Raw genomic sequence first — 11,386 nt, 5'->3', positions numbered from 1 at the left:
TGTCTTCTCATTTGACTCGTGTCACCTCACACGTCGCGCAAAATAGGCACGTATGATTCGAAATACCTAACCAGGAATTTCCACAGGGATTACAATGAAAATTTTTCAAAATGCTATTACTGGATTTGCCTCTAACATATCAAGCAGATCATCAAAATCATGAGTTATGCTAAAACAAATTCACGAGGTTTAATTTCAGAGTTTTTGGAGAAATTCGTGGTTTCTCTAGAATACTTCAAGGAGTTCCTATGTTGAATTTTTTCAGGTATATCTTCATCCATTTTCATATTAATTCCCTTGTGAATTCATCCACGATTTATCTCAGTAATCGTCTTGAAATTATGCCATAGATTTTTCCTGGAAATATACTTTTCCTGGAATTACCTATTAAATTCGAGCAGTAATCCACCTTAAAGTTCCTCCAAGCATTTATATAGAAATAGCTCCTACAGTTTTTCAAAACAATCTCCGAGTAATTTTCGAATGAGATATTGATTCTTCCAAATTTCATTCACCAGCAAGTACTATAGAAATTATTTAGATCATATCTACACAAGTTATTCAGGGACTCTTTTTAATGTTTTTCGAACAATGCCACCAGAAAAACTCACAGAACATTATCCGGGGAATTGATTATCGTTTCAATAACTATCTTAGAAATACCTCCAAATTAAGAAGTTTTTCAGAGATCCTCTCAAAAATTCATCAGGATTTTTTACAGAAGTTTCATTAGAGGTTTCTATAGGATTGGTTTTAATGCTACTTTCCGCTAATTTTTAAGAATTTCACCAATAATGTCTGAAAAAAATTTCATGATGGATAAATTCTTTGAGCACAAGCTTGGGAATTTTCTCAAAGACTGCTGGACCTTCTGAGATTCTTTGTAAAAGGAATCTCGAGTAATTTCTAAAGGTATTCTTTGAAAAATTCTTGATTGAAATATTGCAAAAACTGAACGACCCAAGTAACCATCCCAAGTAACCATAAGCACTAATAATAAGCCCTTAATCAGCATCATAGATGCGTACATGCATTATAATAGCACCACAAATGCTTACACACCTGATAACAGCACTTCCGCTGCATAGAAACCCTATTACAGCATCACTAATGCTTCTAAGCCTGATGCATACAGGCATTAAATAAGCACTATATTGGATTTATATTCGAATACAGGGCATGTTTAAATGCCATCCAGTGTTTTGACAGATATACCACGTGCTTTGTGTTTGCATATAGTGGTAAGAGGAAGTCAAACATAAATCTTCTCACTACTACAATTGCAGGTTTTATGACGGGGAAAAGTGATGGTTTAAATTGGTCACTTTTCTTTCCAATACTATTCATCTTATGTGGCCGTTGCAGCAAAGGAGCAGGACAACAACTCAACAATACGGGTGTCGCAGGTTCGAGACGCAAAATGAGGAATTTCATCATCATAACGAGGATCAAAATGTGGAAATTGCAAGTCCTCAAAAGGATGAAAACTACCAAAACGAATATGTCTGATACGGAGAAGTACTATCTGTATCATTTTATTACATTTTTTGCATACTATTAGAGGTTTCCATTTTCATTCATTCATTTATTTAACTCGTGTACCAGTTGCTTGGCCGCATACGCGAAAGCTCTCTGGCTGCGTACGCGAAAGCACAAAATATTCGCCCCAAAAACCTGGCGAAAACAACTGACGTTTCTCACGTGGTCTTATATCAGCATTAGTGGTGCAGAGAAGCACGGTTATATCTTGGCACTATAATGGCACGCTATTTCGCCTTTTCTGGCATTATAATAGCATTATATGCGTACATAAAACTGACATGCATCAAATGATTACCCTATATGCGCATATAATGCTGTTACCGTGCCGCATTATCGTGCTTACTGGTTACTTGGGGACAATTCTGGAAGAAGTCCTTAGAAATCAGTGGAGACATTTCCGGTGAAATTATTGCTTGAGTTCTTGAAAATGTGCTAAACAGATATCTTTAAACATAATTTGTGCAAAATCGATTGCAGTATGACTGGATGAACTCCAGTCAATTGAAACTACCATCAGTGTACCAGTATCCGCTCATGCCCCTATTTCCGCTCACTAGTGTAAAAATTGATTTTTCGCGTCAAAAACCAACTTTTTTCGCACGGATTCATTCTAGCAATATTAATAACTTTCAAATGAAATCGTCTGACATTATTTTCATTTGATAAAATAATTCTTTATATTGAAAACACAAGACCTCGTGAGCGGTTATTGGGTCACTAGGTATTTTTGTGTGTTCCAATAACCGCTCATGCAAAAAAATAAACAAATTTTTAAAGAAATGTCGATTTTAGCATACAGCCTTCTTTATTTTATATTCTTTATTATATTCTTTATTGGTTTGACCATACAAAATTATCAGGATAACTAACGAAATTCGAAATAATGCATTTTTACTAAGTTCGTCACGGAATCTGTTTACCGTGAGCGGAAATAGGAACACTTAGATGCATTAACAAATGCAATTAAATATTTTTTATGAAAGTTTTTCAAACTCTTTTTTTTTCGCCGCTGATTACCTATACTTGGAGCTACATTGTGACATAAAAATAGTATTGATCGACACAATAGTTATTTTATAATAAATATTTGAATACATAGCTTCCCTTAGATGAGCGGAATCTGGTGCACTGATGGTACCTGTCAAAGTTCCTAGAGCACACAACTAGATAACTAAACATAGTTCAAAGTGTGATCGATTGTTAACATGTATTTTGATTTTTAGGTTGGGTGCCCTGTTTACTTGGTTTATTTTTTTATATAATTCATAGTTTGTTTTCAAGCAAAACGTTGGGATATTTAAGGGAATTGATAGACATTTAATAAGTGTCGCGGAGTACTAAGTGCTCCGGAGAGCATGATCTCAAAATCGCTGCGCAATAGTATAACCCAAGAGACATTCAAAGTTGAATAACAGTTTATTCTGTCGGAGTACGCTTGAGAGTGATTTGTTCAACTCTAATTCAGCAAAAATGTTTGTTGGGTAATATCTGGCGGGTAGAGGGCAGTGCGGAATAACTCTATCCCAACCCGAGGTTGGAAAAACAGCGTACTTCAACGCCGAGACATTTGGGCTTATTCTACGACTGGCGTGAGGTGACAATTGTCGGTGTCGTATAGCGAGGTGACAATTCTCGACTCGAGTGAAGTGACTCGCCGTGCAAATCAAATGGAGAGTCACTTCACTCGAGTCGAGAATTGTCACCTCGCTATACGACACCGACAATTGTCACCTCACCCCAGTCGTAGAATAAGCCCAATTCTCTGCAACACTGAAATTTAGACCTAGACCTCTGCAGCAATGGAAGTCTTGCCTGCCCGAGAAAAGCCCCTCCCACACGCTACCGGTGTATTGGAGGTGCGAACCAATTGCAAAGCGTCATCCGCTGATAATAAATCTACGAACTGTTTAGAGGAATACTTATAAATGAATGAAAATCGAATTTAGTAATATGCCATTTAATCCTACTAGAGTTTGTATCCTTTGACAGATACGCGTATTTCGACCTCAACTGTCGTGTCGTGTACTAGACCCGAATCTACGACACTGCAGACGGTCTTACAGTTGAGGTCGAAATACGCGTATACGTCAAAGGATACAAACTCTAGTCGGATTAAAAATTACCAAATTCGGTTTTCATGTAGCCATCCTCTGGTTTACCCTAATTCTCTCAGAACACGGCGTACTACTTCCGATCATCGTATCTCACCGCTAACGTGTAGCGAATCGTTCAAGCACTACACATTAAGGGCTCTAATTCTATAGGTATGTTACCTGTCAGGATTCGTAATTGTTGTGTCCTATCCGCTTCCTCGCAGTTGTTTTTAACTGTCTTTGTTATTTTGTTTCAATCGGTCATGTTTCTTCTCTTGATTACTTACATAGGCACTGTGTTTAAGGCATCTACAAAGTGGAGGTAATAATTAACATTTATATTTTCTTTTCTTTTTTTTTTCATCAGTTTTTTTTTACGTTCTTTTCCATTTTTGGTTGGTTTGTTTTAGGTTACTTTTCCTACTTTCTCCGTCCTGGAGGGGTCGATTATAGGTTCTGGTCGATTTAATTATTTCAATTTCTTTCAGGATTCTATTGGTAAAGATCTAGTGCATGCGTTATAGCTTCTTGATCACTTGGTTAATGTCCGATCCGCGTATCGAGTAGAAAAGGATTATCAATATTGTGTTAGTTTCACCAGTTTGTTTGTATAAGGATCAGATTAGTTCAAATATAGGCATCCAAGTGGTATTTCGTGAATTTTAATTACTAGGAAGTCGAACCTAAAGATCGTATTTCCTGTTAGCGTTCACAGTGAGTGTTCGAAAATGAAACAATCTGGTGGCGTTAGTTGGATGTTAGAGAATTTTTCTTTCGGTTGCTGCCAAACCACCTAACAATTTCTACGATTCTTCGCAAAGGAAGATGTCTTGTAATTCATTAATGCTATTTTGTGTACGCGCTGTTATTTGGATGGATTTCTTCTACTACAATTTAGTGCGTGATTCATCTATGTTGGACTACAATTTGATTTAACCCTATCTCATCCCAGCAACGTAGATAATTTGCTACTAACTACTATTGTTACAAACGTAGTTTTCTTTCAAACAACCAAAGAGAAAATAAAGGGATTTCGAAAAATGAACAAAAATAAAACCAAAAAGTAACACAAAATCAATGTAAAAGTCATTTTCTTTTATTTCAAATTAAGACTTTATAAACCTATGACTGGAAAAAAAGGAAATTTAAACTAGAAGTCAACTAATCTGCTAGAATAAAACAGAAAGAGCAAAAACCGATACCATCTACGTATTGTATGTGATCTGCCGTCTCTTTTCTGTTGCTGCAGCACTGCTGATGATTTCGCTCACAGAATTACATATTTTCTTCATATATTCATTCAAACGCTCGCTAATATTTGGCCTGTGTGGTTCTGGGTTTCTGCTCTGTGATCCAGAACACGCTTGCAGTTTCACTCTCGCTTGTTTCTATAATTTATACAGTATATTGTGTAGGAATATTTCCTTCAAATATATTACGCTTTTTCTTCATCTAATTTCAGCAAACCACTTTTAACCGGAAAAGTATTCAAAATCTGTAACAAACTCAAAATTGTAGGCTGAAATAAATAGATTTTTCAGTTCCGCTACGCTCTATTACGTTGTTTCCTTCCTGTGGGTTTGGTCTTGCTACGCAGTACTAGAATTTGAATCGAATCATGTGACAACACTAGAAAATAAATGAACGGAAGGCATTCTAATAATCTATCTCCAAAGTACTCGAGCTTGGATGCTACTGTAAATTAACTTGACGTCAGCAGTTTGCATTGCAGTACTAGATCATGTAAGAGGCGTGTAGGTGAAAACGGAAGAAAACTCTTGTCTAAAATTAATGCTTCCATACTTTGCCGTTACTGGACTCTTTCTGTGTTTAAAAATATACATGATTTATTTCTCTGGTACGTAATCCTATTAATGGCACACAAACTATGTTTTACCTAGTTTTTTCTCAGGTTTCTCTTAATTGTTTGTTATAGTTGAGAGTTGATTCCATTCTGGGGCTGTTGCACTGCTCAATTTGAACCTCTTACCTAACGAATAAAAGTCGCGCAGATCCTCTCTATTCTCTCATTCTTTCGCGCTTATTCTCGCAAACAACTACACGTTCAATCGGATTTGCGTTATTCGACACATAGGTAGCAACGCACCGGACACGGAAATCTCTTCTTTCCGAATGATATGTGGATTTGTTCAAATAACGCGTTGCCACGCGCCGCAGATCCGATCCAGATACTATTTCTCTTCTTCTAAGCTTATGAGTATCATCTTGATTCTTGTTTTTTTTTTCTAGCTGACACGATTGGCGAGCGTGCTAGATGGCAATCTATTACGTCACACACCTCAACGTATCATCTTCATTCTTGTGAAATCCGTTTTTCTTCTCATGTTAATGTTTTTATCCCAGTGGGAAATGATTGTGACGCACTTTGAAAGGCTTCTTTGCACTAGAGTAGAGTCAGGTTAGGTAGGGCGAGTGCGAGACTCTTCTTATTCTTTCCTCTGAATTGTGTAACTGTAAATAATGACTATCTCTTGGCACCCAACGGTCGCGAGTGACGTACTAGAATCGGTAATATTATTGTGACAGGTTTGAACGATTAACACGTGCAAGATTTTTGCTCCGGGACAGGTTTTGAACCTTCAACTGCTTTCGAGTCTGCTGCAGGATTTCCTCGCACACAAATGTTCCTTACGACACTCATACACGCACGTGTTTCCTAGTATTAATTGTATTGGTTTACATTCTGGTACATCAAACATATCTCACATGTAAACAGATAAGTAATAGACAAATGTAATCCTTGAATGACACTAGTTTGCACACTACCGTTTTGGATTTTTCTGAGTTTTTCTTTAACCTAAAAAGAACACAGCAACACTTACTGTTGTGAAACACCACATCCATTAGGGGAAATCGCGGTTTCCCTAGCTTTCCTCAGTACTTCCTCTAGCTTTTACTCTTCCATTCAATACAAATTATGCTATATTTATATCAGATTTTAGCGTAGTAATTCTGGTACGCTCATCGTCGCCAATCTAGTACTTCTGTTCTACATCGACAAATTGACTGATCTTTTTGTTTCACCAACGGGAAAGCTGGTTCTTTTCGGTTGAGTAGTTCCTGTCCTGTGAACTTTAAAACAATAGTATTGCACTTATCCAAATGAAAAATGAAATCTAAAACGATACACAATTATGCTAGAAACTAACTTTGAAAAGAAAAAAAAACATGTCTTCCCGATTGGGAGACTCTCTCTATGTACAATTGTAAGATAAGTGAATTGGAGTTAGACTTGTTTTCTGATAAGACCTTAACCAAATTCAATTTAAAGTTTTTGGTAAATTTGTTTGGGATTTCATAACTGAATCTGAAAAAAACAACAAATTATTTTGTATGCTGCCCACATTTATATAACAATCTCATATTCTATGGGATTTGCTATACGTATGGGACTGTTATACGAGTGTGGGCAGTATGGTAATTAGACTTTAACCCTTTCGTGTCTTCAGTAGAGCACTGAAACAGGAACTGAAATTAATTTTCAAAAATATTTAACAGTATTTGAAAACAAAGCCACCCCCCAAAACGTGCTTAACCCAAAAGAAACTCGTTTTATGCAATAAGTTAAGATGTGGCTGGTGCAGCACTTTCTCTTACATTCTATGCCATACGCAAACAGTACATTCAATATACAAACAAACGCGCATACTTACAACTACACACTCCCGCCTAAACCAAAAAAAAATGTCGAAAAGAAATCTCTTCTGAATATGAATCTTATGCTCTTTGTGGTGAGTCTTCGGGGTCAGTAACCGAGAATCACAATCCTCAATGGTTGGAAAAGGTCCTTCAGTAATGTTGCTGCTGCTGTTGCTGTTGCATATGGCCCATTGCTCCGACTGGCGAAGGCGAATGGTGATGTCCGCCGCTGTTGTTACTGTGGTTGCTATTATTGTTGTTGTACGGCGAGGTGGATTGGCTCGGATAACCTCCGACACTGCTATGATTACTGTTGCTATTATTATTGACACTCGCGCTGTGGTAGAACGGATGGAGATGCTGCGACGAGGATACTCGTTGCTGTTGTTGCTGTTGTTGCTGCTGCAGCTTCCTACTGTAGTCATTCTCACTTCCGTTGCCACTCATCTGAATCTGGTTCGAGTTATCGTCCAGATAGGAACACTGCTGCTGTTGCTGTTGTTGCTGTTGATGGTGATGATGATGACTACCGTTGGACATTAATGAACCGCCGCCGCTGCCTCCGCCCTTCGAGGGCTATGTGGCCCATCCTTCGGATATTCTGGGTCTTTTATGAGCATTGCTGGCACCGACCGGGGAGTCGTAGTCGGGCAGGTGGCCACCGCCGCCGAGGTGTCTGATGTCGACCGGCGAGGGCGCGTTGGTGGGTGTAACCGAGCCTGCGAACAGAGGGGAACCTAGGATTACTTTCATTTGATCCGTTCTTTGAGAGGGAATAGGCGTAGTCCGATATTCTGTATTCAGTCCTGAAATTCTATGAGAGTATTCTTTCAATATTATACGATTCATGGTCCATTTATCGGCAATAATTTTCGAGAAACAATGTTCACTTTTGTTTTGGAGTTAAACGACAGTTTGTGGCATATATATTCATAATAGTTTAGTGTTTAGGATGGAATGATCATACGTCCTACAAACAAAATCAACCACAATTTATAATGTGATAACTTGTAAACGATCTTTACTCTGAATATACCAACAATAGATGAATTTTATCAAAAGTTTTTGTTGGGAGTTATGAAGATTCCTTCGTACAAACATGTACACGGAGTTGAAAAATTTACAAATTTTGAGTTTTTATAAAGTCGTTGGGGTTCGGGCGTCCTGATTGATTTTTGAAAAACTTTCGTAATTTGACTACACGTTTATGGGTAATGTATACAAAATGAATCATTCTCACTCCTTATAGACGTTCAAATATAACGTAACGCTATAGGGGAAGATGTTCACCGAAATGTTACATTTCATACAAAAAAATAAAATTCTTCATACAGAGTTTCGTGGGAGAGGTAGGGGGTCTAAAATTTCCTATTTTAGCGTTACATAATATTTGAGTGATCCCTTAGACGGTATCCATTTATTATGTAACGCTTAAATTGGAAATTTTCAATCCGCATTTTGTATGAAAATTTTCAAAATTTGGTATGAGTGATAATGCTTGAGCCTATCTCCTCCCTCTTTTGAGTTTTACGTAATTTGTGGACGGCGACTTAGAGCATATGACATTGGAACAGACAAACTAGAATTGATTCCCAATAAGAGCAATTCAAAAGTATCGTTTTACGCTCATATTTCTTACAGCTCGCAAATAACAATTCATATGATGCACATGATTTTAAAATTTTAATATACACTCAAGAAAAAGGCTTCCTTAGATACATGTGCACTGCACATTGTGAAGTTACACATACATTGCTCAGTTTATCATTTATATTGAATTCATTTGTACCATATAGAGCGCGCGCGAACGGATGTTTTGAAAATTTATCTGTCACGTTTTTATCGTCACCGCAAATTACTAGATTCGGCTGGTGAAACCAATGAAACGGTTGGTGCAGTTTGTGAAAAAATGTGTCTATAGTGAAAATGAAACGGTTATTCTGCACGCGTTCTGCTGGGTGTTTCGTTAAAGCTAAAGCAGACGGTGAAGATGCATCGTGGCCGGACCGAAAATTTTCGGGTGCACGGGTCTCGAGAGCCGGACAGCGGATCGGGCTAAGGGCTTGATCGAATGCTCGCTCGCTGGTGGTGACTAATCGATAAGGTTTTCTGCTTGAGCGGCTGTCTGGATCTCTAGATTCGTGTTGTCGGGGGTTTGGGTTTTGATTTCGTTTCCTTTTCACCGGAGTTTTTTTTTCTCGTTTTAGTTTGCGCGCGTTCAGAGTGCAATCGAGTTTAGTTTCTCGCGTCGCCGGAGTGATATTTTCGTTTTGTGAAACGAGCATTCTGATTAAAGTAGTTCCAGCTCCTCAATCAAGGATGGATGATGATCAATTTGGTGAGCTCGTTTCATGCTTTTATTTTAAATGTAAGATATATTATGGAACATCTATTTATTATGACAATCGTGGGGATGTTATTTAAATGAATTAACTTAACAATATATGGATATTTCGTCACTGTAAGTGTCGACATAGACTCTTGTACATTAAGATAAAAAAAAAACCATATCTTTCCTTTTACCTGATTTTCATCATTTTAAAAAATAACCTTTCAATGGTTCAACGCTAAAAGAGTTGACTTATTGTATGTTTATGTTGTCTTTAGAGTACTTATAGCTGATTTTTTGAACTGAGGTTGCATGAATCGCATCACTTTCCAAGGTGAATCCTGATCATGCAGCTATGATCCCTGCCCACTAATAAACCTCCTTCCCATGACAACCATGGAGATGCAGAGGTGATCTCGGTCTCTAGTAACAATGGATGTCACACTAACAATCCTTCCCTTCCTCGATGACCGGCGCCGTTATTGACTTTTCAATATCTGGAGTTCTCGAAAGTATTGAAGATGGAAAGCTGCTTCCAAGCTACATCTTTTGGTTCCTTGTGCAATTTCGATTATTCTGGTCAATCACGGAGTAGCAACTACGAATTGTACGGTCATCAATGCTTATATTGAATTCATTTGTACAATATACTCATGATATTCTCATAAAATACATTACATTTGTTCAGCGCATACATGTCATTTGAGTCACATTCGAGGTATGTGCAGACCTAAATCAGTCATATTTCATCAAATTTACAAATAATTTTCAATCGTTGTCAACACTTGCACACAAGGAGGAATTTGTTTGTGATCATAGCTGAAATATCTTTGATTCAGGAAACAACAGTGTTTCTCTGGTTGCTTTCAGACCTAAGAAATATGAAAAATAGCATCTGGAATTAATTTGAAAGATCAATGTAGTTCTTGAAAAGTTTGTGCCTGGTTAAACGATCACATGTTTAGCCATTATGATTTTTATGTGAATAAAGCTTGGCTATGATGCATTAGATTCGCACATACATTCCATTTGCAAACCCCCATTACATGTAGGTTTGCACATAGATCAAATGGAGACTATATCTTGAGTGTAGCATTCAACCACCTAAAAGTGGGTTTTGTCATGAAAGCTAAAATATGATTATATAAAAAGGCCCAATTTTTGTGCATTCTATAAAGATTTCATTCATAAACAAACTACTTAGTTTGGAGTAGCCATTCTATTAATGGTAGCTGCAGAAAATTGAAAGGAAGATTTCAATAAAATTTCATTTCAATACTTCAGCAAATACTAAGCTGAAATATTTCAAAATGAACATTTAAAACACCGTGTGTGAACAAAATGTGAACAAAACCTAATTGCATAAAATTTCAATTTTGTAAAATTGTTTTTTGCAATTCCGTTGCAAATCAATCAACTTTTCATTGAGAAGTTGATCAACATAACGGCCTACTTTTCCTACTGAAAAAACAGTGCTGAAAAGTGCACTCTTTTCGGTGCTGAAAAGTAGCACTTTTCAGTATTGTTTTGGTAAGCATTAACCGAACAACCCAGTCTCTTCATGTCATTTGTGATTATTTGCGCGGCGAGTGAGTCGAGATGAGTCGTTCTCACCTCGGTTGATGTGAGGCGACTAATGTTAATCCAATGGAAGCGAGTCGACAATTGTCCCTCATTCGACTCGTCTCGCCTCACATGCCGCGCAGAATAAGCATAATTGCATCTGATTCTAGATCCGTTGTGCGATCTGATTCCGATAGGG

At 37.5% G+C, this 11,386-nt stretch overlaps 1 protein-coding gene across 15 annotated transcripts in view; it reads right to left on the bottom strand.

The window, feature by feature from the left end:
* Positions 1-4,709: 4,709 nt before the first annotated feature.
* LOC5571277 (myocyte-specific enhancer factor 2) overlaps positions 4,710-11,386 on the bottom strand; it is a 296,538-nt gene continuing 289,861 nt past the window's right edge. For 14 of the 15 annotated variants that reach the window (XM_021840184.1, XM_021840195.1, XM_021840197.1 and 11 more), the window contains one exon: positions 4,710-8,032. In XM_021840184.1, coding sequence (XP_021695876.1) covers positions 7,872-8,032 — 161 coding nt within the window. In that variant the 3' untranslated portion in view covers positions 4,710-7,871. The remainder of the gene's footprint in view (positions 8,033-11,386) is intronic. The other variant, XM_021840199.1, reaches the window with a different exon arrangement.

Source organism: Aedes aegypti, chromosome 2 (assembly GCF_002204515.2).
Source record: "Aedes aegypti strain LVP_AGWG chromosome 2, AaegL5.0 Primary Assembly, whole genome shotgun sequence".
Classification (NCBI taxonomy): Eukaryota; Metazoa; Arthropoda; class Insecta; order Diptera; family Culicidae; genus Aedes; species Aedes aegypti.
The sequence above is the reverse complement of the archived record's forward strand: the minus strand, read 5'-3'. Positions and strand labels throughout refer to the sequence as shown.